Source organism: Taurulus bubalis (genome assembly GCF_910589615.1).
Source record: "Taurulus bubalis genome assembly, chromosome: 19".
In the NCBI taxonomy this organism is placed as follows: Eukaryota; Metazoa; Chordata; class Actinopteri; order Perciformes; family Cottidae; genus Taurulus; species Taurulus bubalis.
Genome location: NC_136607.1, coordinates 20,854,711 through 20,872,599, shown reverse-complemented (window position 1 = coordinate 20,872,599; position 17,889 = coordinate 20,854,711). Strand labels below are relative to the sequence as shown.

At 47.4% G+C, this 17,889-nt stretch overlaps 1 protein-coding gene across 1 annotated transcript in view; it reads right to left on the bottom strand.

Moving 5' to 3' along the window:
* The window catches only part of vcanb (versican b), a gene marked incomplete at its 5' end in the record, with an annotated part of 22,957 nt that extends 6,924 nt beyond the window's left edge, over window positions 1-16,033 (bottom strand). Inside the window, 7 exons of the mRNA XM_079235266.1 lie at window positions 67-2,065; window positions 3,393-3,577; window positions 8,471-9,199; window positions 10,928-11,224; window positions 12,931-13,058; window positions 13,200-13,374; window positions 15,640-16,033. Coding sequence (XP_079091392.1) covers window positions 67-2,065; window positions 3,393-3,577; window positions 8,471-9,199; window positions 10,928-11,224; window positions 12,931-13,058; window positions 13,200-13,374; window positions 15,640-16,033 — 3,907 coding nt within the window. The remainder of the gene's footprint in view (window positions 1-66; window positions 2,066-3,392; window positions 3,578-8,470; window positions 9,200-10,927; window positions 11,225-12,930; window positions 13,059-13,199; window positions 13,375-15,639) is intronic.
* Window positions 16,034-17,889: the final 1,856 nt, after the last annotated feature.

Here is a 17,889-nt window from a genome sequence, read left to right as displayed (position 1 = left end):
TTAATTTAGTGGCATTAGTCTCTTAAACCAGTGAGCTGCTGTAAACTAAAGAAGAAGCTCCGGTACCTCTGACGTCCACCGTGCTGACCTCCGGGATCTCTGCCGATATCTGGGGGAGCGCCTCCACCAGATGGGGGGTCATCCCTGAGTCATAGTCCTCAAAATCCTCCTCTGGAAAAGGGGTGGCGGCGGGGTCCGGGACCAGAGCCCACTGGGGCACGGAGTGGGTCCCGTGGTCGAACGTGTACAGGGGCGAGGTGACGTACTGCGTGGAGCGTGTGGCGGACTCCTCCGCCCGTGGTGGGTGGTGGTCTTCAGTTGCCGTGGACTCAGCGGCAGCGAGGGCGGGCGGGGTGAGCGTGGTTCGGCCTCCAGGAGTCACAGCTGCCGCATCTGGTAAAACAGTAACGGTGACCTCTTCGGGAGGGTTGACCGGACCACCCTGTTCTCTGGACAGCTGCTCCGCACCTGAGCCCGCCTCTGTGACCGGGTCAACGGGTGCAGGCCGCCGGGTGCCGAGGGTGGAGGAAACCGGCGGCGGCGTGCTGGTAAAGACGGGCGTCTCCGGAGGGTCTTGTCCCGAAGCCTCTTGTCCCGAAGCCTCTTGTCCCGAAGCCTCTTGTCCCGAAGCCTCGTCCTCTCCGGAGGCCGACCCGTCGAAGTCTTCCGTCTGGATCCGTGTTCTGGTTTTCGTCCGGGTCCCCGTACTGGTTTTCGTCCGGGTCCCCGTACTGGACTCCGACACCTCGGGGACGAAAGTAGGAGGCTCCGTCCCGCCGATTTCTGTCTCGTCGGTCATGACGGGGGAGTGGCTTCCTGCGGCCGGCGTCGTGGATGGGGCCCCGTCCGCAGAACCCTCCCTCGCGGAGCCCTCCATGTCCTCGTAGGTGGAGACCCCAACGGAGACGGGTTGCGGGACACCGGGGGAGACCGGGCCCGGTGGAAGGGAGACGGGGAGAGTACGTGGGGTCGTGGTGGTGGTTTGATCACCTGGTGGTAGAGTTCTGACTTCAGGGACAATGTCTGGGGATCTGACTGTAGAAAGAGGGACTGTCTCACTGGTGTCCTCCTTAGGTGTCTCCTTTGTCAGTGTCTCCTTTGTAGGCGTGTCCTTTGCCAGTGTCTCCTTTGCCAGTGTCTCCTCTACCTGCGGCTTCTTTGTCAGTGTCTCCTCTTTAGGCGTCTCCTTTGTAGGTGTCTCCTCTACCGGCGTCTTCTTTGTCAGTGTCTCCTCTTTAGGTGTCTCCTCTACCGGCGTCTTCTTTGTCAGTGTCTCCTTTGTAGGTGTCTCCTCTACCGGTGTCTTCTTTGTCAGTGTCTCCTCTTTAGGCGTCTTCTTAGTCAGTGTCTCCTCTTTAGGTGTCTCAACTTCAACCATCTCCTCCATTGGCGTCTCCTTTGTTGGCGTCTCCTTTGTAGGTGTCTCCTCTGCAGGCGTCTCCTTTGTCAGTGTCTCCTTTGCAGGCGTCTCCTTTGCGGGCGTCTCCTTTGTCGGCGTCTCCTCTTTAGGTGTCTCCTTAGTCAGCGTCTCATCTTTAGGTGTCACCTTTGTCAGTGTCTCCTCTTTAGGCGTCTCCTTTGTAGGTGTCTCCTTTGTCAGTGTCTCCTTTGTCGGCGTCTCCTTTGCCAGTATCTCCTTTGCCAGTATCTCCTTTGCGGTCGTCTCCTTTGTAGGTGTCTCCTTTGTAGGTGTCTCCTTTGTCGGCGTCTCCTTTGCCAGTATCTCCTTTGCCAGTATCTCCTTTGCCAGTATCTCCTTTGTAGGTGTCTCCTTTGTAGGTGTCTCCTTTGTCGGCGTCTCCTTTGCCAGTATCTCCTTTGCCAGTATCTCCTTTGCCAGTATCTCCTTTGTAGGTGTCTCCTGGGTCGGTGTCTCCTTTGTCGGTGTTTCCTCTGTCTGGATTTCGATGGCCTCGTAGTCAAAGGGAGTCACGCTCCCGTCCTCCGTCCCGTCCTCCGTCCCGTCCTCCGTCTCGCCCCCTTCCACCTCCTCCACCTGCACAGGTGTGGCCGTCTCAAACTGGTCTCCTCTGGCTTCTTCCGGCAGCTCCGGCTCAAATGTCACCTGATTGGAGTAGAGAGGCGCGTTAGATGTTCACGTCTGATAATTACATCAAAGAAAAATATGGCCACAAATTGACCCAGATCTACAAATCAGATATTTCATTTGGATAATCCAAGTTCAGCCTTAAACGATGAAACGGATTCTCAGATTAACGGATGTCCACCACCGGATACATTAACCAGAAGCTGCATATCAATAAATATACGTATTAGTGGAATATTAATCCTTGTGAGCCGAGTAACCAGCGAAACGGAATATTTGGTGCACGTAAAGGAATTCTTCTGGTGAAGTTATCATAACTTTGAGGAGACACGGTCACAGATTAATGGACTAAAACAGGCCTCGCCAACCCGCGGATCCCGGTTTTCTTTGCCTGGTTTCATGCGGCTCTTGCGTTCATATCGAAGTTTGTGTTTTTTTTAGTTCTTTTTTTAACTTTTTATTGATTTTGCAAATACTTTAGACCACTGGTGTCAAACTCAAGGCGCGACAGCTTGAAAGCCATTAAATCGCGGACCCATTTTCAGTCATTCGCGGACCCATTTTCAGTCCGTCAGGACTGTCATTTTACATGGGAAAAAAAATAAATCCTATGCTTTTATTTTGAAGGGATTTTTTAATGCGGCAGAGTGCAATTTATTAAATTTCAGTCATATTGATGTAATGTGCTGTAACTCTGTTACATTGTTCATTCTGGTCACATGACATCTATTGCTTCTGTCCATCCGGGGAGAGGGATCCTCCTCTGTTGCTCTTCTGAAGGGTTCTTCCTGTTTTCCCTGTGAAAGGATTTTACTATCTTTATTGGGGGAGTTTTTCCTGATCTGATGTGAGGTCCCGGGACAGGATGTTATTTGTACAGATTGCACATTTTAATTTCTGATTTGGGGTTTTGAATTGAGTGTGAAAGGGAATATTTCTGTGTTTGGCATAATGTGACACTATCTCAGGTTCAAACGGCGCCATATTTTCATTAAATCAAATTGAGAAGTTGAAAATGTTCCTCGCTTTGGTCACGGCTTGTCATTCAGGGTGATGGTGGGTCCTGCAGCCAGACCAGTTGAACCACTGCCCCAGACCACATGCATGTTCTTATTAGAGTTATGTCCTTCTCAACTGTGACAAAAAAGCTTTGAACAAAGTTAATACAATAACGTGCGTTTAATTTTTGTCTGCGGTAACACAGTCAAAAATGTGGCTCTTAGTCTCTAACTGGTTGGCCACCCCTGGACTAAAAGAAGATAAAAGCAGCAACAAACCACTTGGACAACCACAACATACGTTTATGGACCCGATAAGAACAGAAGCCCGCTCACTGAAACGCTACCTCGTGCTTTCCGTTGACGAAGCTGACGCTCGGCGGCTGGTCGAGGGGGGAAGCGTCCAGAGGGTCCACGTCTCCGCTGCCCTGGACCGCCTCGCTGGTCAACTGGGAAAGGTCGGTGATCTGGGGGAGCTGGGAGCCGTCCAGGGCCATCGCGGGCTGGTTCAGGATGTCCAGGATGTTGGTGACTAGAGACCAACAAGAAGCAGACAACAAAGCAAAAGAGAGGATTGTGTTACTTTATTCCTCCGTTGATGGAGATCACATATTGCTCTTTGTAATAAATAATAAGCTCTGCAGGTTTAGTTAATTATAGGGTTCTCTATACCCTACTTTATGTTTTCCTCTTTTTCAACAATTCAATCGATTGACGGAATAACAAAGTGCAGATTTAAAGAAAAGGTCAACAAGACCAGGAATCTGGTTGGACAGTTTTTTTATACTCATAACCATCAGAATAAACAAAAGGTCTTAAAAAGGCTCAACCCTGAGCCCTAAGAACAACGTTCTCAGAGCTTTATTAAAACTGGATGTCAACAGTGATTTGTGCTGCCGGGGGGCATCTCCCTAACAATGCATGCTAGTGTGTCTTCACGGAGGCTTCACGGTACACATGGAACTCATATCGTGGGAACGGAGAGGGAACATGTGCAGAACGTGCCGTGAACACAGAGTTTGTTATCTCGTGTGGCGACGAATAAAAATGTGGGAAGAGTTAGAGCTCCTCCTCCTCCAACCGAACAACTCTAATTAGTTCACCTTCGTCAAGAAAGCATCTGTGTGTGTGTGTGTGTGTGTGTGTGTGTGTGTGTGTGTGTGTGTGTGTGTGTGTGTGTGTGTGTGTGTGTGTGTGTGTGTGTGTGCGTGTGCGTGTGTCCTGCACCAACCATATTCCCTCAGCCCTATGTTCCCTCATTTTTATGTTCCCTAATTTTTTTGTTCCCTCAGTTTCATGTTCCCTCAGTTCTATATTCCCTCAGCACTATGTTCCCTCATTGATATGTTCCCTCAGCCCTATGTTCTCTCAGCACTACATTCCCTCAGTTCTATGTTCCTTCAACCCAAAGTTCTCTCAGCACTATGTTCCCTCAGTTCTATATTCCCTCAGTTCTATATTCCCTCAGTTCTATATTCCCTCAGTTCTATGCTCCCTCAGCCCAAAGTTCTCTCAGTTCTATGTTCTCTCAGCACTATGTTCCCTCAGTTCTATGTTCTCTCAGCACTATGTTCCCTCAGTTCTATGTTCTCTCAGCACTATGTTCCCTCAGTTCTATGTTCTCTCAGCACTATGTTCCCTCAGTTCTATGTTCTCTCAGCACTATGTTCCCTCAGTTCTATGTTCTCTCAGCACTATGTTCCCTCAGTTCTATGTTCTCCCAGCACTATGTTCCCCCAGTTCTATGTTCTCTCAGCACTATGTTCCACATAAACTATTCTCAAAGTAAATGTTAGAGTAGGCTAGTTAGAGCAGACCTTTCAGCAGATCAGGAGCAACAAAACATCAGGATCCAGACGTCCCTCCAGCGCCTGAGAGCAAGACTTTCTAACAAGAAATGCCAGGAACCAGATGCCCAGACTTTGGGCCCCTGAGCACTTGGACCCCTGGGCCTTTGCCTGGTGGGTCGGCTCAGTAATCCCTCCATGGTGGTTCAAACAAGCAAGGGAAAGAATGATTGTTGGAAAAGTTGTTAGTTACGGCAATTCAGGCTCTCTGGAGGAAAGACCATTAAGAGCTCAGATCGATGTTTGTTGTCGGTTGTCTGTAGTTATTTAGACACAAAGAGGTCTTTAGAGGATGTTAAATCACTCCGTCACCAGTAAGGCAGAAGAGTAGTTTGCGGTGTATTTTCTCTGCATGGGGCTGCTGTCCCAATGGAGACGCCGGGATGTGTTTACAGTATGCTAACACTGGCCGAACAGAGAAAACTGACTTCATAACATCTGGCTCCGCAAACATGATGTGTGTGTGTGTGTGTGTGTGTGTGTGTGTGTGTGTGTGTGTGTGTGTGTGTGTGTGTGTGTGTGTGTGTTACTAAAAGGCATAAAACTCTCTATTATTTCCTGTGTGAACAACAAACATCACTAAATCAGCCTCAGCAGATTCCTGTAGAGTCTAAACACAATGAAGTATAAATGTTCTCGCTGAAAGATTGAACGTTTTCAGACGTGAGAACGTCGGGTCCCAGAGCACACAAGGCTTGGAGGAGAAACACATCACAGTAAATATGGGCAGAAATATGAATATGAGTTGTAATTCAGTCCAGGTCATGAATGTCAAACACAAAACTGGTGTGAAAAACATCTGCCATGTTTCTACAGTAATGTGGAGTCAAGACTGATGCTGCCACCGATGCTTCTCCACTGACGTTATGGTTATTCTCAAACCATTCGCGGGTTTACTGGAAATCATGCAATATTTTCTCTTTAATTGAGGATTTTAATCTTTCTAGAATGGGAAAAGGCCCTGAATCAGCATTTAGATCATCTGCCAACCATCACGTGTTCTCGTCCCAAAACAAACATGGATGCTAGCTGTCACGTGTTCTTGTCCCAAAACAAACATGGACGCCAACTGTCATGTGTTCTTGTCCCAAAACAAACATGGACGCCAACCGTCACGTGTTCTTGGAACAAAACAAACATGGACGCCAGCCGCCACGTGTTCTTGGACCAAAACAAACATGGATGCCAACTGTCACGTGTTCTTGGACCAAAACAAACATGGACGCCAACTGTCACGTGTTCTTGGACTAAAACAAACATGGATGCCAACTGTCACGTGTTCTTGGACCAAAACAAACATGGACGCCAACTGTCACGTGTTCTTGGATCAAAACAAACATGGAGGCCAGCCATCACGTGTTCTTGGACCAAAACAAACATAGACGCCAACTGTCACATGTTCTTGGACCAAAACAAACATGGAGGCCAGCCATCACGTGTTCTTGGACCAAAACAAACGTGGACGCCAACTGTCATGTGTTCTTGGACCAAAACAAACATGGAGGCCAGCCATTACGTGTTCTTGAACCAAAACAAACATGGACGCCAACTGTCACGTGTTCTTGGACCAAAACAAACATGGACGCCAACCATCACGTGTTCTCGTCCCAAAACAAACATGGACACCAGCTGTCACGTGTTCTTGTACCAAAACAAACATGGATGCCAGCTGTCACGTGTTCTTGTCCCAAAACAAACATGGACGCCAACTGTCATGTGTTCTTGTTCCAAAACAAACATGGACGCCAACCGTCACGTGTTCTTGGACCAAAACAAACATGGACACCAGCTGTCACGTGTTCTTGTCCCAAAACAAACATGGATGCCAGCTGTCACGTGTTATTGTCCCAAAACAAACATGGACGCCAACCGTCATGTGTTCTTGTCCCAAAACAAACATGGACGCCAACCGTCACGTGTTCTTGGACCAAAACAAACATGGACGCCAGCCGCCACGTGTTCTTGGACCAAAACAAACATGAATGCCAACTGTCACGTGTTCTTGGACCAAAACAAACATGGACGCCAACTGTCACGTGTTCTTGGACTAAAACAAACATGGATGCCAACTGTCACGTGTTCTTGGACCAAAACAAACATCGACGCCAACTGTCACGTGTTCTTGGATCAAAACAAACATGGAGGCCAGCCATCACGTGTTCTTGGACCAAAACAAACATAGACGCCAACTGTCACATGTTCTTGGACCAAAACAAACATGGATGCCAGCTGTCACGTGTTCTTGTCCCAAAACAAACATGGACGCCAACTGTCATGTGTTCTTGTCCCAAAACAAACATGGACGCCAACCGTCACGTGTTCTTGGACCAAAACAAACATGGACGCCAGCCGCCACATGTTCTTGGACCAAAACAAACATGGATGCCAACTGTCACGTGTTCTTGGACCAAAACAAACATGGACGCCAACTGTCACGTGTTCTTGTCCCAAAACAAACATGGATGCCAACTGTCACGTGTTCTTGGACCAAAACAAACATGGACGCCAACTGTCACGTGTTCTTGGACTAAAACAAACATGGATGCCAACTGTCACGTGTTCTTGGACCAAAACAAACATGGACGCCAACTGTCACGTGTTCTTGGATCAAAACAAACACGGAGGCCAGCCATCACGTGTTCTTGGACCAAAACAAACATGGAGGCCAGCCATCACGTGTTCTTGGACCAAAACAAACATGGAGGCCAGCCATCATGTGTTCTCGTCCCAAAACAAACATGGACACCAGCTGTCACGTGTTCTTGTCCCAAAACAAACATGGATGCCAACTGTCACGTGTTCTTGGACCAAAACAAACATGGACGCCAACCATCACGTGTTCTCGTCCCAAAACAAACATGGACACCAGCTGTCACTTGTTCTTGTCCCAAAACAAACATGGATGCCAGCTGTCACGTGTTCTTGTCCCAAAACAAACATGGACGCCAACTGTCATGTGTTCTTGTCCCAAAACAAACATGGACGCCAACTGTCACATGTTCTTGGACCAAAACAAACATGGACGCCAGCCGCCACATGTTCTTGGACCAAAACAAACATGGATGCCAACTGTCACGTGTTCTTGGACCAAAACAAACATGGACGCCAACTGTCATGTGTTCTTGGACCAAAACAAACATGGATGCCAACTGTCACGTGTTCTTGGACCAAAATAAACATGGACGCCATCTGTCACGTGTTCTTGGACCAAAACAAACATGGAGGCCAGCCATCACGTGTTCTTGGACCAAAACAAACATGGACGCCAACTGTCACGTGTTCTTGGACCAAAACAAACATGGAGGCCAGCCATCACATGTTCTTAAACCAAAACAAACATGGACGCCAACTGTCACGTGTTCTTGGACCAAAACTAACATGGATGCCAGCCATCACGTGTTCTTGGACCAAAACAAACATGGACGCCAACTGTCATGTGCTCTTGGACCAAAGCAAACATGGAGGCCAGCCATCACGTGTTCTTGTACCAAAACAAACATGGACGCCAGCCATCACGTGTTCTTGGACCAAAACAAACATGGACGCCAACCGTCACGTGTGTCCCCTCCTTAGCTCACCTGACTGATTGCGATCGTGCACATTGACGATGATGAGATGGATGGACGACATGGCTGAAGACCCGTCGTCCACAGGAACGACCAGGGATGAGTCGAGGTCAAACGCCGATGCAGTTCCAGCGGCGACGTCCTCTTTAAAAACCACCGCCGGTTGTTTCCCCACCTCTCTGGCCTCGGCCGGTCGGCCTGGTTCTGGGGTTTGGATTTCTGGAGCCACCACCTTTGGGGTGATGTCTACGAGCTGCGGCGGTCTTGATGTGTTCAACCCCGGCTCAGACCCTGTGGTGGTCTCCAGAATCCAACGTGGCCTCGACATGGTCGGGGTCACCGCGGCTCCCACCTCGGCCCCGCTGGAGCGGCCATCGCTGCTGCCGCCCTCCCCGCTGCCGCCGCTCTCCCCTTGGCCGCCCTGGGAGATGTCGAGCTGCGGGGGCTGCGACCGGGTGGTGGGTAATGGAGGAAGCTGCATGGGGAGCAGAACGTCCCCTCGAACTGGGACCGACTCTACGAAATATGGGTCAAAATCTCGAACGACGTAGTCGTCTAACATGAAAGTGGTTTGAGGGGAGGTGTTCTGGTCCGGTGAGGCCGTGTGGGGTCTCTCTGGGGTTTGAATGGCAGCTCTATCAGGGACCATGGGTCCGGGTGTTGGAGTGGTGGGAGTCCCTGATGGTTTGGACTCTCCTGGAGTCATCGGTGGACTCGTGGTAGTCGGCTCTGGTAGTTTAGCTGTGAGGAATGGAAACAGAGAAGAAGAGAGGGGGATTTAAAAGGAGTCCCCTGGTGGTCAGTAGAGAGAATGCAGCTTTAAAACATGAAGCATAGACTTCAATACAACCAGAGGAGTCTCCCCCTGGTGGTCAGGAGAGAGAATGCAGCTTTAACACATGAAGCATAGACTTCTATACAACCAGAGGAGTCACCCCCTGGTGGTCAGGAGAGAGAATGCAGCTTTAACACATGAATCATAGACTTCTATACAACCACAGAAGTCACCCCCTGATGGTCAGTATTTGCATTTGCAATTATATTCCTCTCTTCCTCGCTGTTGTTTTTGCATTTTACAACTGCTGAACTTTTTCCACCTCACAAGTTGCTGAGGTTTATTTCCATTTGGCGAGCTTATATTGTAATTATTCGTCATTATCTCTCAATGAATGAAATATTAATATTAATATTATTGTACTGTGTGTCATGTGGAGGCATCGGAGTCTCAAATATCTGACGGCAGTGAATGCCACACCAAAGAGCTCAAAATGGGTTTTTGCCAAAAACTACATTATGTGTCATTAATATATCATGTTAAAAAAAATAACGACTGCCTAAAGATTTTGTAAATCAGCCTATAAAAGGTTGTAAGCCTAAAAAAAAGAAAATGACATAACTTGTCTTGAGCGAGGGTCTGGGACAAGATGTTTACAGAATGAATCAGTGCTGTAGTGACTCACTATAAAAATAAAATGGTGCTATCTGGAAAAAGGCTAAACACGCAGCCGTCTGTCAGACTGCCGTTAGCTTAGCGCTATAAAAGGAAACGAGAGGCCGCCGTGATGTCAGAATCACAGTCATTCACGGTGAAGCTGGCAGTCTCTCTTCCTCAAGCCTGACTCCATCTTTGTCAGGGTGGTGTTAGGTGGGCGGTGTTACATGGATGTGTTAGCTGGGCGGTGTTAGACGGGTGGTGTCAGACGGGTGGAATTAGGTCCAGGTTGCAGACGGGTGGTGTCAGACGGGTGGTGTAAGATGTATGGTGACAGACGGGCGGTGTCAGATGGGTGGTGTTAGACGGGTGGTGTTAGGCAGGTGGTGTCAGGCGGGTGGTGTCAGCTCCACCACTCCAGGCTCTGAAGGGGTTTCCTGGTCTCTGTGGAGAAGCTGGGTTCTGGTTCTGGTTCTGCAGCCCGTCGGAGACCCTGACTGAGATGAGCTCTGCCCATGTATGAAGTCATGTGCTGGGCTGAGGTCCTCCACACAGCACCTTCACGTGGAGCGTCTGTTTGCTATTAACCCTTCTGCGAATCATCGTAGTGAAAGTGCATAACGAGGGTCTTTAATGTATAGAGACTATACTCTGGTTGCTTGATGACGATGCTCTGTGAGGGAGTCCCCTCTGGGCCGGTCCAGCTGTGAAGCATTAGGGAGCTGTCCCCCTTCCTGCTGGATCTGTGTTAGAGTGCATGCGTTGGGTTTTCCCCTCGTTAAGAACCAGGGAGTTTATCCTTCTCTTGTTTTGTTGCTCTGCTGCTTTAAAACACGGCTGTTTGTGAAGCTGACGATTCATGTATACATGTGTACATGTGTATTCATGAGTATATATTATTATACATACAAACATATGATGTGTTCATGGACGGTCGGAAAGATGTTATCTGACGATAATGACATTTTTTGTACAGCTTCCAGCTGATAAACGCTGCAGTTTTTCACACATCTCCGTGTCGTGGGTTCCAGCCTCACCCTTGAAGCAGTAGAGTCCGTGTCTGCCGGCGGGGTCCGGGTAGCCGGTTTGGTTCTCGTACTTGTAGAGCGTGCGGACCCCCAGCAGGCCTCCCCCACACTGAGGCCTGGGCACGGTGACGGGGTAGCGGACGCTGCCGTCCGACAGCCAGCCGTAGTCGCAGCGGTTAAGACCCGCCCTCCAGGCCGCGTACAGTTGACCGGGCGCCGCCAACACGGTGCCGAGCTTCTGGCACTCGTCTCTGGCCTGCTGCAGCGTGAGCTGGCCTCTGACGGAGGACGGGTAGAAGACCTCGCCTTCAGGCAGAAGAGACACAAAGTTAACACAATGTTTACTTTATTTAAGCGGCAGGAAAGGATTTAGTCTGTTGAATGTGTACACAAACAACAATATGAAGTGGGTTTTGGGGGCGCTTTTTGCAGGAATTAATTATTATTCTTGGTCAAACAACAGGAATCAAGTGGACGACAGCGATTGGGTTGAAGGTTAAACTGTCGATCGTCAAGAAATAGTTCCAACATTTAACTTCCCTTGAAGAACAAACTGTTGCCATTTGTGGGCCGATTAAACAAACAAGATACGTCGTGTTAATCAGCTGGAAGGTGTGTTTCCTCCTGCCGCCAGTCTTTATGCTAAGCTAAGCTAACGCTAGTGTATCCTCTAGTATGTGCTTGTATCCCCTCTCACCCTCTAGTATCCTATAGTATCCTCTAGTTTCTCCTTGTATCCTCTAGTATCCTCTTGTATTCTCTTGTATCCTCTAGTGTCTCCTTGTATCCTCTTGTATCCTCTAGTATTCTCTCGTATCCTCTAGTGTCTCCTTGTATCCTCTTGTATCCTCTAGTATTCTCTCGTATCCTCTTGTATCCTCTAGTATCCTCTAGTCTCCTCTAGTATTCTCTAGTATCCTCTGGTCTCCTATTGTATCCTCAAGTGTCTCCTTGTATCCTCTAGTATCCTCTTGTATCCTCTTGTATCCTCTAGTATCCTCTTGTATCCTCTATCCTCTAGTATCCTCTAGTCTCCTCTAGTGTGTCCTTGTATCCTCTCACCCTCTAGTCTCCTCTAGTGTGTCCTTGTATCCTCTCACCCTCTCGTATCCTTAGTGTCTCCTTGCATCCTCTCACCTTCTCGTATCCTTAGTATCTCCTTGTATTCTCTCACCCTCCCGTATCCTCTAGTGTCTCCTTTTATCCACTCACCCTCTAGTATCCTCTAGTGTCTCCTTGTATCCTCTCACCATCTCGTATCCCTAGTGTCTCCTTGTATCCTCTCACCCTCTCGTATCCTTAGTATCTCCTTGTATTCTCTCACCCTCTCGTATCCTTTTGTGTCTCCTTGTATCCTCTCACCCTCTAGCATCCTCTAGTATCCTCTAGTATCCTCTATCCTCTAGTATCCTCTAGTCTCCTCTAGTGTGTCCTTGTATCCTCTCACCCTCTAGTCTCCTCTAGTGTGTCCTTGTATCCTCTCACCCTCTCGTATCCTTAGTGTCTCCTTGTATCCTCTCACCCTCTCGAATCCTTCGTATCTCCTTGTATTCTCTCACCCTCTCGTATCCTTTAGTGTCTCCTTGTATCCTCTCACCCTCTAGCATCCTCTAGTATCCTCTTGTATCCTCTATCCTCTAGCATCCTCTAGTCTTCTCTAGTGTGTCCTTGTATCCTCTCACCCTCTCGTATCCTTAGTGTCTCCTTGTATCCTCTCACCCTCTCGTATCCTTAGTGTCTCCTTGTATTCTCTCACCCTCTCGTATCCTTAGTATCTCCTTGTATCCTCTCACCCTCTCGTATCCTTAGTATCTCCTTGTATCCTCTCACCCTCTCGTATCCTCTAGTGTCTCCTTGTATCCTCTCACCCTCTCGTATCCTTTAGTGTCTCCTTGTATCCTCTCACCCTCTCGTATCCTTTAGTGTCTCCTTGTATCCTCTCACAGACATCAGACCGATGTCGATGTGGAACTATCCCTTTGAATGTTCTTGCGTGTACTTGTAATATTTACCGTGTAGTTTATCTACGTAGCAGTACACGTCGTACTCCTCCGTTGGGTCGCGGACGCCGTACGTTCTCACTCCTGGTCTGTTCATCAGATTACCTGCACAGCCAGGACGGGGCATTGTGATTGGGTACCTGAATTAAGAAAGATAAAAGGTATTTTATTAACTTTTTTTTGCCAAAGCAATTTCAACCAGCTTCCAACAAAAAGCAATGTGTTTGAAGTATTTTCGAGATAAAAAGAAACACCACGTAAATGTGCATTTCGGGACCCACCTGACCGACTGGTCGGCGAGCCAGCCGGCGTCACATTGGTCCAAGCCGTCCTCGAAGGCGGCCGTGAGCTGCTCAGGCGTAGCGATGGCGGCGCCGGCAGAGTGACACGCCTGCACCGCTTCAGGGAAGTCCAGGGTGTAGCGGCTGCTGTTAGCTCTGTAGTGGAACACCACACCTGGAGAGGGACCACAAACATCAGAACACGTTTTGTACGTCCATTGGTTTGGCTCTAAATACTACAATACCCATGAGCCATGGCTGCTTTGGAGTGGAAACCAGTCAGAAGTTAATCAGAAGGGGAATGAATTAGCTTTGTGATTGCGGTTGTAGACTACTGCGCGTCTTCCTAATGATGGTTTCACATAAACTGCATCTCCCGATATTTGGTTTGTAGACGGGCTCTCGTTACCTCCATATGAGTCCTCTTGTATCCTTTCATATCCTTTAGTATTCTCTCATCCTCCTGTTTCCTCTCACATCCTCTCTCACCCTCTTGTATACTTTCATATCCTCTCACATTCACTCTCAACCTCTTGTATCCTTTTGTATCCTCTCACATTATCTCTCATCCTCTCGTATCCTCTCACATTCTCTCTCAACCTCTTGTATCCTTTCATATCCTTCCGTATCCTCTTGTTTCCTTTTGTATCCTCTCACATTCTCTCTCAACCTCTTGTATCCTTTCATATCCTCTTGTTTGCTTTCATATCCTCTCACATTCTCTATCATCCTCTTGTTTCCTTTCATATCCTTTCGTATCCTCTCACATTCGCTCTCAACCTCTTGTATACTTTTGTATCCTCTCGTATCCTCTCACATTCGCTCTCAACCTCTTGTATACTTTTGTATCCTCTCGTGTCCTCTCACATTCACTCTCAACCTCTTGTATCCTTTCGTATCCTCTCACATTCTCTCTCATATCCTCTCACATTCTCTCTCAACCTCTTGTATCCTTTCATATCCTTCTTGTATCCTCTTGTTTCCTTTTGTATCCTCTCACATTCGCTCTCAACCTCTTGTATACTTTTGTATCCTCTCACATTCACTCTCAACCTCTTGTATACTTTTGTATCCTCTCGTATCCTCTCACATTCACTCTCAACCTCTTGTATATTTTTGTATACTCTCGTATCCTCTCACATTCGCTCTCAACCTCTTGTATACTTTTGTATCCTCTCGTATCCTCTCAAATTCGCTCTCAACCAATAATTTGGAGTTGGAGTTTTTTCCAACTGACTCTTTAAAAACATTTGGTCTCATCGTCCTTGTGTGCTGCCAAACTGAGAAGTCAGAAAGACCAAACGAGGCCGGTGTGAAAGGCCCCTGGCTACACCTTTACCTTTCTGTGGACGGACCCGCCGTGCCGCTAAAGTGATATTTCTCTGCTCCGGCATCTCTTTTGCTGCTGTGACATCATGGGGAAGAAAAGATGGAAGAAAGGAAGACACACTGTCCGTTTCTTCAGCCGGTTGTACCTGATTACACAGAGTCCATCTCCCGTTGATTCGTTCCCCACGGAAACCGGATGACTACAGCGATCATTACGCGACAACAAAGGGAAACACAAGCCAGTCAGCGATCTCAGCTGCCGTCCTCAGACTCCACGTCGCTGTCGTCTCGTGTCATTAGGTCCTTTATTTTCAGCTGGATGGAGGATTATTATGGTCCTGGCAGAGCTGCCGGAGGACGTGAATAGATGGACTGAGCTGTTAAATGGAGAGTTGTGTGTCACTCATAGGGAGTCTTTGTGTGGAGCCGCTTAACAAAGAGTCCTGTTCAGCACTAATGTGGATTCTGTGGAAATGTGTGGGAGCTGTGGGGTTTCAACTAGACAAACCCACAAGTCTGTGATAGTTACTACAATTCAACATGAGGAGGACCAATCACTGTCGGGTTCAGGACAGGGATCCACCAATCAGAGTGGTTTGGTCCGGATACCTGATATGCTTTTGTCCTGCATGGTCGTCTTGCCTCTCTTTCTTGTCTTTATTCATTTCTTTGTTTTAGCATTTATTTGTAGTATTTTAGTGTTTCTTTGGAGTATTTTTGAATCTCTTTGCAGTATTTTAGTGTTTCTTTGGAGTATTTTTGAATCTCTTTGCAGTATTTTTGTGTTTCTCTGTCGTTGTTTTGCATCTCTTTCTAGTCTTTCTGAGTTTCATTTTATCGTTTGCGTCTCTTTGTGGTTGTTTAAGATTGAACCCAAACAGTAAAAACAAAACAAATAGCTGAAAGATGTGTGACAACTTTCACATTGATAGTCTTTTGATCCATAGTTAATTTATCAATATTGATTCGTGCAACTTTGCTCAATAGTATTAGATTTAACACTTTGCAGCTTCCGCTTCGAAAAGAGCAGCCGAGTCTGCAGACTTCACACATCTGGATCTTTGTAGACTGTCGGTTTGACCAATACAAGTGGAGCGCTTGTTTTACCCACCGGTGACGTTGAGGCTGACGGTGTCCTGGGTGTCCTCCATCCCGTGCATGACCTCACAGCGGTAGAGCCCCGCGTCGCTGGCCCTGAGCAGCTGCACCGTCAGGGAGGCGTCGCCGGCCGACAGCGGGCGGCTCGGCACCGACACCCTCCTCATGTAGGCCTGCACCACCTTTACCACCCCGCCCTGGGCCACCAGCACCACCTCCTCCCGCCCATCCTCCTGCAGCTTCGTCCACTTGATCCTCAGCTCCTCCTCGAGACTCCGCGTGGCAGGCGGAGCCGGGCGGAGCGGCCCGGGTGGAGGCGTCTGCGTGGCGTGTGACGTGATGGAGAAGTGGCACGGCAGAACCACGCGGCCCGCCAAGGAGCCGGACGCCGGACGATTCTTCTGCATCGCTATGGAGTGTGGTGGAGCTGCAAAACAGGAATACTTTATTCAACCACAAAGGTCCCATTGAGATAAAGTCCTGGTCAAGTTAGAAGTTTCATATACAAAACATCTCAACGACAGACACAAAACATGCAGGAAGAAGAGGCTGAAATAAACATTGTTCAGTAAAAAGAGATTTTAAAAAGAGATTTTAAAAAGTGTTTTAAACGTCAAGAGAGGAAAAATATTCCAAGTTAGCGAGCAGGTGTGAAAGAAAAAAGCAGATCAAGACTTGAAAAGTAAAAGCTTGCAGCAGTCAACCTCCGGTTCTTTAAAGTAAAACATGAAGTCACTAGCTTCATTCGTGTTAAAGCTGCATTCTCTCTACTGACCACCAGGGGGGAGACTCCTCTGGTTGTATAGAAGTCTGTGCTTCATGTGTTAAAGCTGCATTCTCTCTCCTGACCACCAGGGGGTGACTCCTCTGGTTGTATAGAAGTCTATGCTTCATGTGTTAAAGCTGCATTCTCTCTCCTGACCACCAGGGGGTGACTCCTCTGGTTGTATAGAAGTCTATGCTTCATGTATTAAAGCTGCATTCTCTCTCCTGACCACCAGGGGATGACTCCTCTGGTTGTATAGAAGTCTGAGAAAATATGTTTAAACGTGTTTTCGTCTCATAATTTGAACCCTTAGGGATGAAGTTATGATGTTTTCCTTAATTAACCTATTTATTTTTGTGCCAAAAATAAAGTCTGGAAATAGTGAACATGCTCTCATATTCTCCCAGAGCTCAAGATGATGCAACAATATTCAGGTTTTCTGTCCTATATGACAAAAGAAGTCTTCAGACTTGAGTCTTTTATACCTAGAAAACATTCAGTTTCCTTCAAACTTCTGAGAAAACAGAAAACACGTGAAGTAGAGACCAAAAGAAATCCTAGTTTTTTTTGGTCTCTACTTCACGTGTTCGTCTCATGGAGGAGCGACGGGAACTTTTCTCCAACTGGCAGCGAACACAACATTAATCAAGAGTCTGGCTCCAACTGAGTGGGTGTGTGTGTGTGTGTGTGTGTGTGTGTGTGTGTGTGTGTGGAAAGCATGTGTTCATCGCTCGCTGTGTTGGAGGAATTACCACTTTCCACTTTGTCATATTTGGACCGTGTGTCTCGTGGGTTATATCGTCTGTCAGAGCGAGGAAGAGGAAGAAAGAGGAAGAGGGAGGAAGAGGAAGAGAGAGGAAGAGGGAGGAAGAGGAAGAGAGAGGAAGAGGGAGGAAGAGGAAGAGAGAGGAAGAGGGAGGAAGAGGAAGAGACAGGAAGAGAGAGGAAGATGGAGGAAGAGGAAGGTGATGTCTCACCTGGCTGAGGACGAGCAGCACTCAGGCTCACGAGGCCCAGCAGGTGTGTGAGGACGAGCGGAAGCATCTCCAGTCTGAGACAAAGGGGGAGGAGTCAACACAAATACCTGTGGTACTTATACCTCTTATTCTTATATACTGTGGTACTTGTACCTCTTATTCTGGTGGGGAAGTATACAATAGTATAAGTATAAAATAATTAATCGATTAAATCTGCTGCAGATTTAATGATAATCAAAATAAATAATCATTAGTTACTTTACAAGATAATCATAATGTTGTTTTTAATCTGCAAAAGATGCATCGAGAAAATTAAAGTAGTAATGATATAATATATAAATATAAGCATATATATATATATATATATATATATATATATATATATATTTATATATATAAATCTATATAAAAATAATATCAATATATATTAAAATAGCGGTGACATCATACCCTGAATGTTCTTAACTAGCGGTGACCTCATACCCTGAATGCTCTTAACTAGCGGTGACATCATACCCTG